Genomic DNA, 22,031 nt, shown 5'->3' with positions numbered 1-22,031 from the left:
AAAATTCTAGTTGAGTGACTTCTAGCTATCCCAGAAAGGGGTTAGGCTATGAAAATGAAATTTTCAGGGATGGGTCTACAGGCTAAAATTTATCCCAGGAGGATATTTTAAAGTACCCACCTCCACTCCTTCTCCCTCTAGAGAACCTGGAAATTCGCCTACATGACAGGTCTATACCTATTGAAATTTTAACAAAACAACATCTTACCTTAATTTTCAGTTTCCAGTTGCTTTTCTCTGCATTTAGTTCTGAAAATGCATTTCCTGTTTTTTGAGTAGAATTCTGAGCCATATCAATGCTTTTTTTTAAATGCAGGAAATGTGTCTGCACATCTTTAAAACCTTATAAATTGGGATTGAACAAAGTTGTGAAGCTGAAAACTATTTTGTTGCACCTCCTTCAAGCAGAAGATCTATTTTGCAAGATTTCACTTTTATAACACACATATTTTTGAAGGTCATCAAAGGTCAGGGTCCTCTAGAGGGAGAAGGAGTGGAGGTATGTACTTCAAAATATCTTCCCAGGACATATTTTAGCCTGTAGACCCATCCCTAAAAGTTTCATTTTCCTAACCTAACCCCTTTCCGAGATAGCCAGAAGTCAATCAAATAGCATATTACCGAGAAAACATGTCGCCATCTATAAATGTAGTGAACAATAACGCCATTGTACTTTAGTTGTTTAGATAGCAGCACTTGGGGATCCCGTCCTGTATGGTCTTAAAAAACAATTGCCGGTACTGGGGATCCAAGGGGATGTAGTTGCTGAATGACCTCATACTACTTACGATTCCCAAAACAGTAATTGTCTTAAGGCACTTTTTCTAGTTTTGGCCGGGCCAATGAAATTCAAACAAGATAGTTTTAAATTCTTGGCTACTTTCGTAGTTTAAGCAAGCTGTTTTTATAGGCTTAACTAGCATTTATCTTCTTAAACAGGAGATTTGAATCGCTACCACCACTACTAAGGATTTTGTTAGTGTGGAGGGGAGATTTTCTCAAAAATCTCAGATGCCTGGGTTCGAAAGCCCACTGCCTTAATTGTTGAATATCGCAGGGGCGATATTTAGCGGCGATAATACTGAGGGGTACACCACAAACCTATTGAGAATACTTGTAAACATTACGATATTGGGCTATCTTTATGGACTAGAAAACGTACTGCCTCTATCCAGTGGCCATCGTAGACTGCCACCCTTGAATGGAGCCGGTTTGGAGAGCGGCGAACACCGCAGGTATAACCAAACGGGTAAATTATGTCTATAGAAAAAAAAACAGTTTTATTCTACAATGTTGTACTTCTGGGTATGAACTTCCACAAGATGTACCAAACTCATTCGGAGGTTATTGCTGCCAGAGAAATTTATAAGCTATAAAATCATATTATTCTGGCCTAGGAAGAAACAAATGTTCATAAATATAATCAGAGAAACTTACTGTTGATCTCGAACCAATCACAAAACTAAAATCCAAATTGAATATATTTCTTATAGTTTTCATAGTGGTGTGTAACCCTTCGGTCTTCTGACCAATCAAGAGCGGGCAGTCACCACTGCGCAAACACCCAGCTGGCATATTCAAACACTTTATGCCATCCAACCTCACAGTCAGATGACATCACAGCCAATATAGACACCAGTTGCACAAAATTTTTCAAAAGCAATACATAGCTATCGTCGCGATATTAAACGTGTGTATCGAAAAAAGGGAATGAAAGTGAAAGAAAGGGGGAGGAAACTATGAAAGGAATAGAAGGTTATTTATTTTATCAATAGCTGGGGGTCCCTCGCACCAGCAGAATTACGTGCTGTCTTTTTTTCAGATTCTTTTTTCGGGGGTTGTTGCATCAACCAGCGGTTGTAGAATGTCAGGACACCATTCATCTGAACAAAAATTTAAAGTGATAGCACATTATAAGAAATGAAAGAAATTACGGCACAGCTAAGGACAGTTTAGTGCCAATTTGTTGCGTAAAATGGTAAAAATAGAAGCCAGTGAAAAGCCTGTGATATCCGGGAAATTTGGAAAAATCGAGAATTTCAGCTGAAAGGCTGCTGACGTCCATTTTTTCATTGAGAAGAACGTGGAACCAAAATACAGTCATTTTTATGTCCTAGTCTAGCTTACAATTTGGTATACTTGCGATTGTTTGGGAGGGGGACTTGCCCAATATGCTAGAAAATTAATGTGTACGTCGCAAGACTTTCAGGCAAAATTAGCTAATGGGAAGGGTCCTAAAAGGGCACCCTTCTTTCAGTCCTTCCACTCTTCTCCGAGCCACTAAACACATCTCTTTAATGGATGACAAGGTTACCCACAGGGAAGGAAAGACGAGACTTGAGCTCAGTCCCTCCTCTGGAAGATCAAGACATTCGACCAAAAAAAAAGATTTGATACTTTTTTGGAAAGAATTGTTTTCAAATTTCGCCACCGACCCACAAAAAACTTTTCAACCCCCTTACCCATCCCTAAAACGCATATGAACCTTCTTGCTGTGTAGCTTAGTTTTTTTGTGATATAGGCTAATAAAATATTGATGAAGCTTGGAAAAACTAATGATTATTCGAAGGACGCCCGAAGATAGCCCTACCCACGAAGTTGCTTATTTGTGTTGCGAGAGCAACACTTTGGTTTTGCCTTGTTTTTTTTTTTCTTTTTTTTCCTATGCCGCCAATATCAGCTTATTCCTGGAAACTGGTAAGTGTCTAACCTGTGCGGTTTTTCCGGAAAGTGTGGACTTCAGGCCGGATTGATGAATATGACATTTCATTTTGGTAAGCTCCGTAGAACTCTTGCCTGGGGCCAAAAAGGATGGTTTTTGCTTGTCCACGAGCCAGAGCCTATGGTGTGCGAACTGAAGTGGAGTTATATAGCCTATGTCAGAGAGGAGTATCTGAAGTTGTGCAGCCAAGCTTTCGTTTCATCAAACCATGTTTCTGCTTTCGAGTGGAAAGCTCTGTTCTAGAAAACAAGCAGGCAGGCATCACTTTCAAATTGAAGATGGACTAAAATCTATAAGTGCTAAATATGTGCGACAGTTACCTGGCCCCACAGCCAATATATCTTCTTTGAGTGATAAATAGAAAAATCTACAGAAGCAAAAATGTGGCATTATCCCACCGGTCCGAAAGTGCTGTCATCTATTGTTTCCACCCATTTCTGTTCGTGATTTCAGCTGAGTTTATCATTCGGTTTTTCAGACTTGGGATTGCGGTAGGGAAATCGTATCAGATGTGCCTAATAACCTTTAAGAGTTCTCTCATTGCTAAAGAAATTGGAGCTTATCCTTTGCTCCTTTTTAAGTGGTGACGTTAGAAAGTTTGCCTACGGCAAAAAAAAGATCAACTTTTGAACTAAGACATACATAATTTTTTTTTTTACAGTAATCGATAGCTCTTGATGAGCTGATCAAAGTATATGACATCCATTTTTCGGTACAAAAATTCCTTCATGAGGTATACCAGTTTGAAAGTTTCAAGGGGTTGACAACTTCAGTAGTAAGGTACACACTGAAACGAAATCTAGGCCGATACAAATTGTGAGACATATAGAGGACTTGCAAGCAACAGTCGGCTGTTAGGGAATAATCACATTTGGCAATGAGGGGTAACCAACTTTTGCTAATTGGTGTATCTATTATTTGTTTCCACTGTATTTAATGGTAAAGCCGATTTGGTTCCAGTGGTAAGACATGTAGGGGAGTTGTAAGTAATAATCTACTGTTAGGCCACAGTTCACTTCAGCGATGAGGGGTTTGCAACTATGCTAGTTGGTGTACCCGTTTATTTGTTTCCCGTGAATTGGATGCCTATCACGAGAGAGGGACTTAGAAGTAAGAATTGGTTCACTTTGGGCGAGAAACGGCTGTTAGCTCATAATCATCTTCGGCAATGAGGGGTTTGCCACTTTTGCTAGTTGGTGTACCTATTATTTGTTTCCGGTGTATTTGATGGTTAAGCCAATTAGGTTCCAGTGGTAAGACATGTAGGGGACTTGTAAGTAATAATCGGCTGTTGGGCTACAATTATCTTCAGCGATGAGGGGTTTGCAACTTCTGCTATTTGGTCTACCCATTTATTTGTTTCCGGTGAACTTGATGTCTATCACGGGAGAAGGACTTGTGAGTAAGAATCTGTTCACTTTGGGCTAGAAATTTGTGCAAATTGGTGCACATTGTATTCTATCTCTTTAAATCTGACATAATTAAGTGTTTACGCAAAGGCTACAAACGATAACGTAAAACAATGAGGTAGTTTCGTAATAATTAGCGTCACCTATGGTATTCTAATCCTGAAAAGTTACGGATAGCTTTATAATACCAACTAGATTATATAAGATATTTTGCCAAGTTTTCATCCATCACGATGTCTACGATTGAAAAGGATAAAGTTCAACTAGCTGCAAAGTCAATTTAGTCCCTTCTTTCGATATTATTTTGTAGTTGTTGTTTTTTCAACGCTAAGGAATAGCCTTTGGTCATGTGATAACTGATTGCGTTCTTGTTTGAACATACCGTTTTAAAAATTTCGACAGGCTGACAACTTCATGATTTAACCGATAGAAAAGAAACAAGCACAAACGAGAATGTAAAACAATGAGATAGTTTCGTAACAATAATAGAATGTCATCTATGGTATTTTGATTCTGAAGAGTTAGGTATAGCTTCATAATACCAACTAGATTATATAAGACATTGTTCCGAGTTTTCATCCGTACTAGTTCTACGATTGGAAAGGATAAAGTTCAACTGGCTGCAAAGTCAATTTAGTCCAAAGTGCTGCCCGGGCAATATAGGTCTAGTTTATTTCTAATTGGGTAGCAAGGGTGCAAAAACTGGAGGTTCTAGGTGCTTACGCCTGCTCACCTTCCCTCAAAGACCAAAAATAAAGAAAAGTGTGAACCGTTAGAAAAAGTATTGAACACTCCTTGCCCCCCCCCCTCTTAAAAATCTTACTCAATCTAATACTATATGAAAATTGTTGTAGGTGCATTTTTAGTTTCGGTTGGAAAGTAGGCAAAATCAAATTCTTCATGCCGTTCTATATTTTTTGCTTTTACATCTACTTTGCTGTTACATTTTTTGCTTTTGCTTTTACCTATTCAAACTGGTCAATCTATTTGTGTCAATGGATCTCTTGATTTTATCTGAACTCAACGAGCTTTCATACACAACTACTTATGGTTTTAATTTATTTATCTCGTGTATTTTCTTGTTTTGTATTGTACCCACAACAAAAAAATTAATTTCCATGTGTTTATAATAAATCTTAAATTTGAAATCATTGAAACACTGTGTCCTTCCAGTTGACACAAAATGCACAACAGTTTTACTTAAATAATGCGGGCCGTCTCGCCTTGTCAATTGCAGTTTCGAGCATAAAAGCGCTGATAAAATGCGTCCATTAAAAATGCCCTCTTTAAGCTCAGCTTCGCTTAATTATGGAAAAAGTTTTTTGAAATATTTAAGTCCCTCACTTTCTTTGTCCATAACCCTCACTAAGTTTCACATAAGTCCTTATTTAATGTGAAGTGGAGAAAGAAAAAAAATCGATTAAATAAAGGGAAATATACTTAATATTGCTACTTCTAAGCTGAAAATATGTTCTATTTGGCCATTGTTTTTTTTTTTTTGTCTTTTTCTTTTTTTTTAATAGTGGTCTATTGCAGAGCTATCCCTAAAAAATAAAAATTAATAGTATTAAGCATAGACCCATCTTAGACACCCATTTATATAGCTGTGATATTTAACTCTCACAATATACGCCAGTTGAATTTTTATGCATGATTGCAACTAGAGGAGCTACCAAGTTCATGTAAGTTTTTCTCATCGATGATAAAGAAGCAATTGGTATAGATGTTCTTTTTCCATTTCGGAGCAATACAGCCTTTGAGCTGTATTTCAAAGAATGTATAAAAAGGTGCCATTTTGACAGTGTATGCTCGATATCTTGTTCCTCCATTAATCAACATAAGCGCCACCCCAACACCTAGTTGGTGGGGGCGCTTCGCCCCTAGTTACGCGCCATTGTAGTTGTGTCCCTGTGTCCCACCTGTGAATATATATATATATATATATATATATATATATATATATATATATATATATATATATATATATATATATATATATATATATATATATATATATATATATATATTAACTACGTAAAACATGCAAATATACAACATTCTTTGCTGTCCCATTGTCTGTCCATATAAATAGATTGTCAGGTTTACCAACTCTTGAACATGCGACATAATAATTGTCCATGGGAAAACAATCCGTATTCAGATCTACCGCATTACTGCATTTTTAAACCCGCATACCGCATTTTTCTAACGATTGCCCTTGAGCTTTGTTGATGGTGATTGCTAGTCGAACATTCCCTGTGTCCCCATCGTCATTTATATATCCCCCTGTGCCCCTGGCGTCCCCGTTGTAGTTGTGTCCCTGTGTCCTGGTCGTCATTTATATTCCCTGTGTCCCGGTCGTCATTTGTGTCCCGGTATCCCAGTCTGTAATCTCTCTTTTAGTGTCCCGGTCGTCATTTATATTCCCTCTGTCCCGGTCGTCATTTGTGTCCCGGTGTCCCGGTCTGTAATTTCTCTTTGAGTGTCCCGGTCGTCATTTATATTCCCTGTGTCCCGGTCGTCATTTGTGTCACGGTGTCGCGGTCTGTAGTGTCATCTTATAATGACGTCATATACAAAGCCTTATATACTTATAATGACCTCAAATGCAAACCCACAAACAAACAAACATGCATATATACAACTTATTTATATATATATATATATATATATATATATATATATATATATATATATATATATATATATATTTATATATATATAGATACAGTTTCTTCTTTTTTGTTTTTTTTCTTTTTTAGTTTTTTCTTTTTTTTAGTTTCTTCTTTTTATTGATTTGTTTTCTTCAATTTGTCAACGTTCATTCTAACATTGACACTTGAAAAATCTTTACGTGCCAAGCATGCTAAAGCTCCAACAATTTATATTAAACTTCAAAATTTGGGGTATCTGTTTTAAGGTTTTCGAATTACTTTAATCTATTGTCAAAATATATTGAAATATTTGTGCAATTCCCAATTTTTTTTAGTTTTTTCTTTTTTTTAGTTTTTTAGCTTTTCTTAGTATTTTTTTTCTTTTTAGTTTTTTATATTTTTTTTATTTTTTTACCTTTTTTCTTTTTAGGTTTTCTCTTTTTTTAATTTTTTAGTTTTTTTTAGTTTTTTTCTTTTTAGTTTTTTTTTAGTTTTTTTACCATTTTTCTTTTTTCGAATTACTTTAATCTATTGTCAAAATATTTCGAAATATTTATGCAATTTCCAGTTTTTACATTCTAGTTGTTTTCTTTTATATATATAGAAGATATAATCTGGCATAACGGACAGACAACTTATTTTTATATATATAGATAGATATATATATATATATATATATCTATATATATATAAAAATAAGTTGTCTGTGTGTGTGTGTGTCGAGTGACGTCATGTTTGTGTGTCGACTGACGTCATGTTTGTCGACTGACGTCATTATAAGGATTGAGCTGTATGCGTCTGAAGTTGATTGTCGACTGACGTCATGTTTGTCAACTGATGAAATTACATACCGGGACACAAATGACGACCGGGACACAGGGAATATAAATGACGACCGGGACACAGGGACACATCATTAGAATAATGAGGTATAGATCTGAATACGGATTGTTTTTCCCATGGACAATTATATGTTGCATGTTCAAGAGTCAGTAAACCTGACAATCTATTTATATGACACAGGGACACAACTACAATGGCACGTAACTAATATGGCGCGGAACGACTTACGCGCCGCAAAAGTAACATAATTTAGCAGTCATAGTTTTGCAACACCTGAGCTGCGTTTCTGATATTAACTATTAACGCACACAAGCACGCCTAACAAAAGAATTTTTTTTATTTTGTGAAGGCGGAGAAAACTAGATACGAGTTGGAGATAACCAGCGGGGTTGCAGGGATGCCAGGGGAGGTTGGCGCGGGCATTTCTATCAAAAATCATGAAAATTGGATGATAACATTTGTTTATATAAAAAAAGGAATTGAGACATCGTGGGAATTTTTACTTGCACTTAATTAAAAGAAATTATGGATTGATTATAAAAACAATGACCTGGTTGGTGTTAGCGAACCAATGTAGACCAGAGTTATATAAAGTCGCCTTTAGTGTTGGGTTTGATTAATCTGCGTGAGCCTTTTATCCTTAGGGACTGTGTTTTGTAAGAGTCAGCTATGTGTAGGGTTAGCTTTTCTGAAAACCCTTTCACTCCATGATCCTTTTTCCTCCTATTTTTTAAATTTGAAAATGTTACGGGATTTGAATTGCACCGAATTTTCTTCTTTCCTTTTTCTCATTTTCTCTTTTTGGTGCCTTCTTAGATTCTTTCTCTTATCAAGTAGCTAGCCATGATAGCAATCAATAAATTCTTATTTATCTTTAGTCGCTTGAAAGCTCCATACAAGAAAGTCCAATATCGGCACTGTATTTTGAAAAATCTATGTTTTCACATTTTTTTTTGTTTTTATGCAGTCAAGATTTTTCCTCCATAGGTGTCATTGGACCGAACTTTTTCAGCGACAAAGAAGTTTCGGAGATTGTTTTCTCCCAATGCTCAGTCATAGCAATTGTGCCTGACGCTTTTGCTCTCACAGCTCCAGTCGTCACCTCGTTAATAATTGAAGGGAGTCCTGATCTAAACGTAGTACCTTGGGATATAATATCATCCATGCCTTTGCTTGAAACTCTTGCAATTCGAAACAGTGGTGTTAGCTCAATCGATGGCCTTCCAGGATCCAGCTCCATTGTATCTCTCGATTTTAGCCGAAACGGAATGGTTAGTCTACCTGAATATATTTTTTCCAGCTTTAACTCTTTAGCTGAGATTAACTTGTCTGGAAACTATCTTGATGTGCTTGGTAATTACTCATTATCCTTCAATACATCTAATGAGGCTATAGTGATAAATTTGGCTCAAAATTCAATTTCTGAGATCGACCTCCTTGCATTTCCAGGTAATGTCATTTAATTTTATTTCAGTATATGCAGTAAATGTAAAAAAATCTTCGTTGTTTTTCGTTTTTTTTTTTAGTTACTCGTTTGGTATACAATTTTCATAACTTGTTTTTTTTCTTTTTTTCTCGAATAGAATTGTGTTAAATCGAAATATGAATTGATCATTTGTCAAAGGCAACGAAAAAAAAAAATAGAAGAGAAAGGACAAACTATTTTGAAAAAAAACAACAAGAAAAAAACATTGACTCATCAGGCTTTAGACTTCTACATTTAGGTTAGGTGGGCAGAAGCCGGACTCTTGTTTGTAGTGATTTTTGTTCGTTTTAAGCTTCATTTGTATATTCAATTTAAGTTTTTCTTGTTTTAAGATTTATTCATTTATTTATAGCAGTTTTTGTGTTCGTTTAAGATTTTACTTATTCTTTAATAGTAATTTCAGGTGGTTTTGAGCTTGAACTTTTCCAGGAATTTATTTCTTATGATCTTAAGTTTAATATGGTGTTTATTTTCTTTGAAAACTTCTTTCCCAGAAAGTTTCTTTTAATTAATTTCTGTTCGCTTGTGATTACCAAAGCTTTACATTTTTCAACACTCCCCATTTCAAATTTTTTTTTTTTTTTTCAACATCTAAGTTTCATTGAAGTATCAAAACTGGTATTAAGGTAACAAGTATCAAAGTAAAGAAAGCATCAAAGTGTCAAAGTAAACAAAGTATCAAAGTAATAATAAACGACCTGCATAACTTATAGCTAAGGCTATATCCAATGGAAGGTTTAGGGGGGGGGTCGACACCTCCCCCATCCATCCTCGAAATGTTTGTCTGACTCGTAAAAACATAACAAACAAATGTAAAAAAATTATCATGTAGTTTTCGTAGTTTTTCTTGTAAAACCCCCGCGAAAAAAATCCTTTTGTAAACCCATCCCCCGGAAAAATAAATTCTGGATACGGTCCTGCTTACAGCCCTTGCACCATGAATCAAATTTGCCCCCAAAATCAGCAAATCAAAGCATCAAAGTAAAGAAAGTATCTTAGAAACAATAAGCAACTAGCATAACTTACAACCCTTGACCCGGGGGCTGGAGGGTTTCATCCCCGAAAGCATAGTTATCTGACCTTTGGACAGCTTTGAGCAAAATGGCTATCTCAAAATTTTGGCCATATGCATTTTGGAAAAAACGTGATTGGGTGGCTGGTTGCTCTTCGATGAATTTAGACCTTTAAAAATGGAATCAGAACTTTCAATTTCCTACTGAATGAGCCCCCTCCAAGAGTAGTAGGACCACCCCTTCCACAAGAACTTTATATGTTGACAATAGTCAGCTTGCATAAGTTACCACCCTTGCCTCAGGGTATATGGGGGAATGTTCATCCTTGAGTTATAGTTACTTGAATTTTGCACTAATTTGAACAAAATGGCTATTTCAAAATTTTGATTGGATGAATTTGGAGGAAAAGGGAGGTAAGGGCTATTCAACATCCGAAAACTTTTGAATCTTAATAAGGGCAGTAAAACGTTCGATATCCAATTGAATGAGTACTATCCAAAGTTTATACAACAACCCATTCCATCATTTGATTTTTGTTTTTGTTTTTTTCTTTTTTTTCTTATTAGAAACCGTTAACACATAGATTATTATAGCTATACCTCTTCGGTACGAATGCCATGAAACTAAAAATTCTCTTTACTTGATCGTGTCATTGATTAAATACGGCCATTAAAACATCTGTGTAACTTTTTATGGTCAACTTGAGAAGGACAGAGTTGCATTTTTTCCTGAAAATCCTGAATTCAGGGACAGTGTTATTAATAACTAATGTTTAAATAAAGATATTAAAAGTTATTCGTTTGTCTGTAGGTACCAATGGCATACCGAGAGTTGATTGTCATGGTATGTATTTTCATAATGCTATTGTCCCCACAGAAACCTTGCTACTGTCCCCATGCAACATTCTTCCATGATGCTAGCATTACTAAATTAGCCTTTGGGTGTAAATGGCGTAAATAGAGTTAGCTCAAGATTGTTCGGTGCCATTCAACTGCATAGAGAAGGCTTGTTACCATGTCCCATCTTAGCTTGTTGCCATTGCCCTAACATAAGCCTTACTGCTTCCTCGTCACTCACTGCTATGATATTTACTATGGGCATTTTAATTCTAATATCCGTCCACCCAAACCCCAAAAAAAATTAAAGATCATAAAATTTCTGAACTTTGGGGCACGACTTGTTAGAATTGCGATGTAAAATTTGCTAGTTTTCATTCAAGGATTGTTTTTACCTCATAATCATCACTTGGAAATTGATCGACAATAACGATCCTGCAGCCTCACTTTGAAAATTTTTGAAACTTGTTAACTTATTTGTAAAACCTGTCAAATTTCATCAATTGCAAATCTTAATGAAAAAATTTCTTATCATCAAATATTTTTTATCTAGGCTACACATATCATTATTGTCTTTATATTTTATTATTTGTTTAGTTGTACCAAGGTATATGCATCTTAACTTGGCCAGAAACGCATTCAGCACAATAGAAGAGTTGTCATTCAAAGCCATTCTTGACCGACTTGACAGTTCGCTTCTCCAGCAAGGATACGTTGATTTGGATCCTGTATATGATGCAGGTAATATAGCATATTTTTTTTATTTTTTTTTATATCCTCTACCATAATTATTTTAATGCAATTTTGGTTCTAAGTTCTGCTCCTTAATATTGTGCATTATTCTGTATTGTCATTTGATATTTGTCTTTACGAAATCATTTTGTTATGTCATAAAAAGTCAATAGTCATTTCCTCAAATTAATATTTAATTGATTTGTAGTTATTGATTTATTTACATTTAAATGCAAAATATTAATTTATATTTCTAACACAGGGGTTCGAGAATAAGTGCAGAGGCTGAGTTCGTTGAATTAATGCGACAAAACTTGGAAACAATTGCTGCTTCCTACAAGTTCATCTAGCTATCCTGGCTAGCACCACTAATTGACTACCACTCTTGGCTAGTTAATCAACTAATTCAACACATCAAACGCGCAGACGCGGGTTACGTATGTATCACGGGCAATAGGAGGCACACGAATAATAATAGTATACGGAATACTTGACTAATTTCTTTGTCAACGCCGCACTTCCACTTTGGCAGTCCTCATAGAGTTGTCATCTCTGAAGATATGTATTTTAGTTCTTTGGAAAGGATATCCAAAATGTTCCATACTAGAAAGACTCGGGCTATAATCATTAACACCGACTACTTTGCATGGAAGGTGTTGTTGTAGACCTAATTGAGGAGGCTAATTCGATAAGAAATTGAAAGTTTCATGTTCCTTTTTAAGACGTGGGAGTGATTAGGGAATTTCGATCTCATTTTTCTTGATCAGTTTGAAACTCAAAGCTGTAAAGCTTTGTACAAAAAAAAGAAAGAAGAAAAAACAATGCACAAACAGAAGCTGTGTGTGGGAATAGGCATCCAAAAAATTTAGCCCCAAAAGAGACCAACCAGTCTCTTTTGATGGGTTCAAAATTTGTATCAATCTTTATGTCTTTAGGCTTACGTGAATCTCAATGTAGGAAGAAAAATAGAGAAACATATTGGATCCCCCTAAACAAGGCCCGACAAAGAAGACAAAATTTTCTTCTGAAATGAAGGGCTGACAACCTCCATACCTTGTCAAAACCAGAACATAATTTACACTTTACTGAAAACAAAGTACATTTTAAATGTTTTCCCTTTTTTGGCTTTAATAAATAAAGAAGTATCAAGACCATAATGGATAAATATCAAAATATATATATTAAACTGACAATCCACGGTTATTATTATTTTTTTTCATCTTAAAACTGCTCCCGGGACAAGGAGACCCTAACATTTCACAATAATTATCTTGTGGAGCTTCTGCTCCCCTAAAAGAAATGGGGCTTTGGAAAGGGCCAACTTCTTCTGATTGGTCTGAAGCTTATATCTCTAAGTCCTTGAGCCATGGTGACTCCAGTATAAAACCAAAATTGAAAGAAAATCTGGTTCCTCAGAATTGGGCTCCGAAAAGGGTCAGCAGTTTTTTTTTTTTTTTTTTTTTTTTTTTTTTTTTTTTTTAATCCGAGAAGTGATCTTCCAAATATTAGCCCCAAAAGCGGTTTAAGAAACTGTTCGTCTTGTTAGCTTGAAAGTTTTAAGAATTGTTGACTGGGCTATAGGAGCGGGCCAAATATTTTTCTGGATGGAAAAGGATATTATGGGGTCCGGAAAAGGGACGTCCATGTTTGTTCCTGATAACTTTGAAACTTGGTGCTGTAAGCCTCTGGACCGAGAGAACTCAATGTAAGAAAATATTAGAAGTATGGTCAACATCAGAAATGAGGCCCAAAGAGGGAAAATTCTGATCGGCTTGAAACAGATATCCCTAAGTTTTTGGGGTCAAAAGGACCTGAATCTTTAACGAAAAATAAAAATTTTGTTCCTTTAAAAATGGGCCCAATAAAGGATCAAAGAATATTTTTCTCCGAACGGCTAGACTTTTATTGCGCAAATTGAACCCTCCTGCATAAAACAAAGATTAAGGGTTCGGAGTCCTGTATACTTAAGCCAGACAATTTTTTAAAGGGGATTCACATTCACAAAAAAAACAAATCAATAAAAATGAGACCCTAAGAAGGATGCATAAGTAAATTTGAGCTTGCCCCTCCCCCTCCGTGAGAAAAAAGTCAAGCCAAAAAGGTCTAGCATTCGTTTTTTCCTCTTCTTTTTTTTGACTGGCTAGAAACTTTAAAGGATCTTTACCTGGGCCAAGAGGCCCACGCGTTTTTTTCAAAAATTGTGGTGTTAGGGAACTTGAAATGAGGCCAAAAGTCTTGCCATTCCTGAAAAGTTTTAAGATTACACCCGTAAGTTCCTGTGTCAAGGGGAGCTTAGTAAAAAAAAATAATTAGGGGTAGTGGTCCCCGAAAAGTTCAGGATATGTAGACAGGGCTGAGGGAACTTCCAACCAAAACATTTTCTTTTGTAATTGATCTTGACATGTATTTGTATAAACATGTCAACAATTGCACCAAAAAAAATAATAGAACAACAAAAGAGTCTTTTGATGGAACTGGTAATCAAGATACGCGCATATTCAAGAGTGTCTATAGAATTGTGGGGGGGGGGAGGATAGCTTTAGCCTTATAGGAACCAAAAATTATGCCGATTTTCAATCCATATGAATAAAAACATTCCTCCCCATCCACCATAATTTATGCTATATTTTATTTGCTTGTTTTGCTTTCTTTTTATCAAGTCATTTTGTACAGACGAGAGATCGTAGAATCTTCGGAGGAGGCTTCGATTTAAAATTGAAATTTCTAGTGCGCTATTCAGAACAGAAAGTGATAAGAGGCACAACTAGATAATACTTTTAGGTCAGAGAGGATGGTCAAATTCACTTTACTTTCGGTGTTCTTTCCATCAAGAGCTGTTTTCATCTGTAGATTGCATTTTATTACCGTCATAGTCGAGGAGGGAGTATGTTTCGGGATCCTTCTATTTAGCCACATCTTCATACATCGAGATGACTTGGCTATAAAATCCTGGGATTTCAAATCCTGTCTATAAAATTGGGGAATAGGAAAGGGGCTAAAGAATTTTTGTATTCAATCGGGACTACAATAAAGTTTTGTGCTATAAGCTTCCAAGAAACTTGTGATGATAAATCAAAGTTGTCAATATGGTGCATTCGCAATGTCCCAGGAATAGCTTAGAAATTTATTGGATATTTAGGGGGATGTGGAACTTAAGGAAAAGACACTATGTACATCCATATGTCAAAATGGCGTACATGTAATATATCAGAAATAGCTAAAGGCATTAAGCTGAAGCTTTTTATGGATGCTTAGGGGGGGGGGGGGTCAACGCTAATCAAGACACAATATTGCATTCAAATTATAAAAATAACAAATATGAGGAACATCTTAAGGAATTTAGGTTAAACTTCAGGGAATTTCGGTAGGGACTTCGAACTAAATAAAAGACTACCATGTTTAGTGTATCTTAAAAGCATGGCTTTTAAGATAGTGTATCAACAAAATTTTGAGAATGGATAAAGGTCCTATGTTGGATATTCCAGGAAATATTGAGGGATGGGATGACCTAAGTCAAAAGACACCTTATATGCATCCAAGTTGTCAAAATGGTGGGTCTGCAATATCTCAGGAACGGCTATGGCTACTAACGTGAAACTTTTTCAGAATGTTGAGAGGTGTTAAATTGAGCCAAAAGACATTATATGCATAAAAAATGTAAAAATGGCGTATCCACAACTTTTCAGGAACAACCAGGGGTACTGGTTCAGGTGCTGAAGTTTGACAATTTTGGTTGTCAATTTGGCGTATCTACAATATCTCAGGAACAGCTAAGTGCTAAATTAGAACCCTAAACAGTATTTATCTTCTATCTGACAAAAATAAAGTTTTTGACCTTCGAAGCCTATTATTCATGCACAAAAAATGAACAAGATAAGTCAAAAGACAATATCTGCTTCTAGGTAGTCAAAATAGTTAATCTGCAATATCTTAGGAGTGGCCTAAGGTGTAAAGTTGAAACTTTCAGGGAGAATCAAGGAAAGAAACAGAAAACTGGCATTGAATTATGACTTCACGGAAATTTTCGAGTGTAAATCGGAAGAAATCATGCGTACCCATGTTATCAAAATGCATTATCTGCAATTTCCGAGGAAATATGCCATTTAAATGGAAAAATAATATTTTAGTATCCACTTTAAGGTTCAAAAGTGATTAGAGGGCAACTAGAACCCTTAATGTACCGTTATGGTTGGCCTGTCCCCCTAAAAAAAATCCAAAAAGTTTTGAGATAGTCAGTTTGGTCAAAGAGGGCATGTTGAATCCTGGGTGTCTGATTAGCAAAAACATGCTGACATTACCTCACTTAGCCTGGTTGCGCGTAACGCCTTTGAATTTCATTCTACATTTCCACTATGCAATAATCTAGCGTCCACTTGCCCCCACAACATTCCTCAAAAGTTTAAATTTACTACCGTAAGCCGTTCCCAGGCTACTGCGCATACTTTAATTTGACAGTGTAGCGGCATGTCTTGCCGTTAGATCTGTCTGGCTACCTAACCGTACAAAGATCATTTTTCCCATAGAGACTTGTAATGCAAAGCACTATTCTTTTGAGTAGTGGACGCAAAAAATGGCTAGCACTGTCTCCCCCATGACTGAATTTGAGTTTCCCTTGATTTACCTTCTCCAACAGTGTCTGAAATTCTCAATTCCTCCCCCAGAACATTTTTAAGTTTTTTGAAACTTTAAAAAAGCTTCTTATTCTCAATGAACGCCCGGCATCTTTAGTGTAAAAGTGTGCCATTGTAGATGGGACAACCCCGTTCAAATGCGGAAAAATTTCATGTCTCTCCTTACTTTCAGCTGGAACAGCTCATTTTTGTATTTAATTTCTAACCAATTTCCAAATAATAATAGGAAATCCAGCTCCCCTCTATTAAAAATTTCTGCCCTCCACGAAAAATTCCTCGAAGTAAAGTTTTTCCCACACAAAATAAAACAAATTCCTCGGAAATATCCTCCGGACAATCCCAGTCCCACAAAAAAAAATTCCGGAACATCCCAACATGTCAAATTGAGTCGGCAATGATAGAGCAAGACAAATTGTATCGGAAACAATGGCTAATTCACCCTGTGTAAAATTTCTTCTGGAAAGATCACCCTTGGATAATACCCTCCCCACGAAAAATTTTCAAGGAGGAAAATCCATCCAAGTAGAAAATTGGAGAAAAGAGTCACTTAATAGGACACTAAAACTGTTGATTTCCAACCATGTGAGCACTCTACCAATTTTCTAGAATCACTGGCTAGATATGAACAGCCCGTGACACTCGTCCGTGATCCATCTTCTGACAAAAAAAATTGCAAATTCCCCATTTTTGTATAAGGCAGCTTGTACCCTCTACAGTAGGGTATTCTGAAAGGCTGAATCTGATAGTGTGATTTTCATTAAGATCAGGAGAATTTTGCAGGTTGTTTTCCCCCTTTTTAAAAATAGGGCAAATTTTCTCAGGCTAGTAACTTTTGAAGGGCAGCCTTACACTTAATAAACCTTATATATTTAAAATCAACATAAAAATTAGTTCATTTTTAATGTCTATTGTTGTCAAAACTCTGTCTACTGAGTTTTAGTTACTAATGAACAACGTCACTCCTTACTTACAGCTCGTTGCCACGAAGCGTTTGGTTTCTGAGACATTGGAAATAATGCCTGCGTATAGTTTGTTTTGATATAATTGAAATTACCCTTAAACATTCCCTTAAAGTAGTAGGACTAACACAGTAGTAGTTGCACTAGTGGTAGTAGTAATATGCACATATTGCATTTTGGTCAGTTCAACATCCCTCTCATCAAGCGTTCTAAGTTTTTGCTTCATGCAATAAGCCATTGCTATGATTTTGCGACACGTTCGTTTGAAAGCTTGCATGCCCATATTGTGTTTTGACTTAGTTTTTACTTCTCCCTCAACAGGTCCTACAAAAGTTGTAATAGAAAAAGTAGTTGGAGTAGCATTAGTAGTAGTAGTGGTATAATTATTAGCAGTAAAGTACACATTTCGCCTTTTGTTCAATTAATCTTCTCTCTAGGTATTTTCTAAAAACACGGGGAATTTCTCTTAAATATTCTCCTTCATATCCTTAGGCTTAGTTGTATTAGTTTACATTAGTAGTTGTTGTCATAGTAGTAGTAGCAGTTGAAGTAGTAGTAGTAGTAGTATTAGTAGTAGTAGTAGTAGTAGTAGTAGTAGTAGTAGTAGTAGTAGTAGTTGTAAGTAGTAGTAATAGTGGTAGTACTAGTAGTAGTAGTGTCCTATTATTAGTACTAGTAACAGTTGTAGCGTTCTATTATTATTAGTAGTAACAGTAGTAGTAGTAGCATTAGTATCAGCATTAGTGTGCACATATTACCTTTTTATCAGCTGATTATCCCTCTCACCATGGCCTAGAAGTATCATCTTGATGTGTTAGGTCATTTCTAAGATATTGCTGATACAAAAATTTGACAATCTGTAAGAACGTGACCTTTTGGCCAATTGGTCTTTCCCCTATGCATTCTCTAAAAGTTCCGACTTAATAACCCTAGCCATTTCCTGAGATATACCCTTTTGAGACTCTGTACGCAAGTATTATTTTTTGATTTGGTTAGACTTTTCCCTCAATATTCTCTTAAATTTTCACCTTCATACCCTTAGCCTTAGCAGTACTAGTATCATAGAAGTAGTAGTGTTAGTACTAGTATTAGAAGAAGGTAAGAGTAGTAGTAACATTAGTAGTGATGGTGGCGGTAATATTGCATTAGTAACAGTAAAAGTAGCAGTAGTAGTAGTAGTAGTTTTTAGTAGCATGTACATTGTCTTTTGGTCAGTTGAACAACCCCTTTATGGTAACACGGAAGTTTCAGCTTGATAAAGTAAGCCGTTCCTAAGATGTTGCTGATACCCCCTTTTGACAATCTGTATGTACATAGTATGTTTTGATGTAGTTCAACTTTCATCTCAACCTTTCCTAAAATTCTCAATTTAATATCCCGAGGATTAGTAGCAGTTGCCAGAGGAGCAGTAGTAGTAATAGTAGTGGAAGCAGTAGTAGTAGTAGTAATAGCGTGCAAATACTGACTTTTAAGTTAATTGATCATCCTCCTCGTCATTCCCGGAAAGTTCCAACTTATTGCCCCCAGTTATTTCTGATTTTGGTCTTTTTGGCCACTAAAAAGCAAACAAGCCCCATTTTCCAATAAATGTCTATGCAAAATTGTACGCCTCGTATAATTCACCCAATAATCAGCGAGATGCATAAGCCCTTACCCCTAGGGCTTTGAGGCTGACATCCCTAGAAACAAGGTTACTGAACTTCTCAACTATGTCAAAGAAAATGATTATCTCAAAATTTGGTTCAACATGTTTGGGGAACTGATGAGTATCAGAGGGGGGCTGGTGGCCCTCTAATTACTTTTCAATCTTATAAAAGGCACTTGAAGTTTTAATTTTCAATCGAGCGAGCTCCTTCTGAAGTTACTCCAACAGTCCCTTCCATATGTAGTGCCTTGGTGAAAAAAAGAATAATGCGATGCGTGTTTTTTAAGTAAGGTCCGTTTGAACATAAGTACACAACGAAATATTATTTTAAAAAAGTAAATTTATCTTTAAAAAGTACACAGTTTATTCTATTTAACAGCATAGTTGCCAAGTTTGTTGTAACCCTTGTCATGCCTCTGAATTAATTTTAAAGTAACCTTTTTATAAAAACCTGCCGCCTATTCCGGAAACCAGGAATTCACTTCCGTTTTTACGCCATCAGTATTGTAACAGTTGCTACTGAGGTGTGGAAACGGATGTTAATCACTCGGCGCCAGATCAGGACTGTATTGCGGGTGATCTAAAACTTCCCAGCCAAAACTACCCAACGAATTGCGAGTCTGACCGGCAGTATGAGGTCTTACATTGTCATGAAGATTGACAATTTACTTTGACAGCATGCGAAGTTTTTATTTTTTTAATCGCTCTGCGGAGCTTCCCGAGGGTTAGGCAATATGCTTATGCATTGATAGTGGTTCCTTGTTGTATTAAATATAAAAAAACAAGTTTTTTTTAAATGAAAGTAAGGAGCATCATTAAAACTATCACTAAAACGGGGTATCGACGAGGGTTGAACCCCCTCATACACGTAATAAAAACATACATTAAAACTTAAAACGACCAGAAATTACTCCGTATATGAAAGGGGCCTTTCCTCCTCAACGCCCCGCTCTTTACGGTAAATTTTGACTCTTTCTTTTAACTCTATATTTAAAACAGTAAGAAACTTTAGCGTAAAGAGCGGGGAGTTGAGGAGGAAAAGCCCCTTTCATATACGGAATAATTTCTGGTCGTTTTAAGTTTTAATGTATGTTTTTATTGCGTGTATGAGGGGGTTCAACCCTCGTCGATACCCCGCTCTTTACCCTAAAGCTTAAATTTTGTCCAAATTCTTTAAGAATGACCTCTGAATCACAAAAGTCATAGAATAAATAGTTGAAATTAGTAAAAATGCTTTAGCGTAAGAGTGAGGTATAACGAGGAGGTAAACCCCTCAAATTCGTAATAATTTTTTTTCGTTTTAAGTTTTAATACTGCTCCTTACTTTCAGTAGAAAAAACTTTTCATATTTATTTTTTCATTGTTTTTTTTTCAAATAACGCTAGAAAACTCTGCACCCCCCTTCATTGAAATTCTCTTCCCCCATGACAAGTTTCTCCATGGAAATATCCTCCAACGTAACCCCCCTCCCTCAATTACCCCTGAAAGCGTCTGTACACTTTCCAGTAACCATTACTATATGTAAACAGGCCAAAGTGTGTAACTTGCAGCCCCTCCCACGGGGACTGCGGGGGAGTAAGTCGTCCCTAAAGACATAGTTATTAGGTTTTTTTACTATGGTGAATAAAATGGCAATCTCAGAATTTTGATCCGGTGACATTTGGGAAAAATGAGCATGGGAGGGGGCCTAGGTGCCCTCCAATTTTTTTGTTCACTTAAAAAGGGCACTAGAACTTTTAACTTTCGTTAAAATGAGTCCTCTCGCGACATTCTAGGACCACTCAGTCGATACGATCACCTCTGAAAAAAAAAAAAAAAAAAAAAAAACACGCATCCGTGATCTGTCTTCCGGCAAAAAATGCGAAATTCCACATTTTTATAGATAAGAGCTTGAAACTTCTACAATAAGGTTTTCTGATACGCCGAATCTGATGGTGTGATTTTCGTTAAGATTGTATGACTTTTAGGGGATGTTTCCCCCTGTTTTCTGAAATGAGGCAAATTTTCTCAGGCTTGTAACTTTTCATGGGTATAACTGATTTTGACGAAACTTATATATTAAAAATCAGCATCAAAATGCGATTCTTTTGATGTAACTATTGGTATCAAAATTTCATTTTTTAGAGTTTCGGTTACTATTGAGCCGGGTTGCTCCTTACTACAGTTCGTTGCCACGAACTGTTTGATGAAGTCGATAAAAAAAAAACACCATACCTATTCCAAAATTCCGACGCTATGATTGTGCACGGGGAGAGAGGTTTTTCCACCTTCAAATTTTCAGGAGAGTGTGTTTTTTTTTTGTTTTTTTTACTCGATTTGAGTGTGATTTGCGAAACCTGTGTTTTTTCATCAGTTCAACCAGTTGCTCAGTGGCAACCGTTACAAAGATGACGACGACGTAAAAACCGCTGTAAATTCTTGGTTATTCGATCCAACGACGAATTTGTATGAAGACTTTTTTACTTTAACTGAGAGGCATGACATGTGATTTTGAAAAAACTTAGTAACTATCTCGGAAATAGAGTAAAGTATGCACAAATACAAGAGGGGTGAAACCACCCACTTACAACTTCCAGAAGCTAGTTTATCCATTATGCTTGGATGTCGACTCGTCAGATCTTCTGAGACACCCTGATACAGGCTAATACCGGTTGTATACCATCCCGTGATAGTTTTCCGATAGTAGATGAACGGGGTTACCAACATAAATAATTATATAGTAAGTAGGTAAGACATACCAATTAGCTTATCTTGTGTAAAAGAATTATTTTCATATTATCAAGTAAAATATACCAATAATCTTCAATAAAATAAGATTAGTTGGTCCAAATACAAAAGGCTGAAAACAATTTCATTATCCATTTTTTTTTATTACAGGGGAGCCATATGGCAATCAGATCATTTGCGACTGTTCAATTGCCTGGTATGTTGCCTCCTCTAATGACAGGAAAAATCGTCTCAAAAACGCTTTTTGTGAGCACAATCGACAGCTGATATCAGATTTACCCAGTGACTATTTTGATGGTCTTTGTTAAAATGATGAACTTTGTTTGTTTGACTTTCAGAAAATTAAACCGCTTGAAGCATTTTGTTTGTATATT

The 22,031-nt window shown here is 36.1% G+C and overlaps 1 protein-coding gene across 1 annotated transcript in view; it reads left to right on the top strand.

Annotated features, from left to right (window-relative positions):
- Positions 1 to 22,016, top strand: part of LOC136034749 (uncharacterized) — a 30,761-nt gene extending 8,745 nt beyond the window's left edge. Inside the window, exons 3-5 of the mRNA XM_065716131.1 lie at positions 8,616 to 9,077; positions 11,561 to 11,704; positions 21,808 to 22,016. Of these exons, the coding sequence (XP_065572203.1) occupies positions 8,616 to 9,077; positions 11,561 to 11,704; positions 21,808 to 21,965 (764 nt within the window). The 3' untranslated portion in view covers positions 21,966 to 22,016. The remainder of the gene's footprint in view (positions 1 to 8,615; positions 9,078 to 11,560; positions 11,705 to 21,807) is intronic.
- The last annotated feature ends 15 nt before the right edge of the window (positions 22,017 to 22,031 follow it).

The sequence above is a fragment of the Artemia franciscana genome, chromosome 13, assembly GCF_032884065.1.
Source record: "Artemia franciscana chromosome 13, ASM3288406v1, whole genome shotgun sequence".
NCBI lineage: Eukaryota > Metazoa > Arthropoda > Branchiopoda > Anostraca > Artemiidae > Artemia > Artemia franciscana.
The sequence above is the reverse complement of the archived record's forward strand: the minus strand, read 5'-3'. Positions and strand labels throughout refer to the sequence as shown.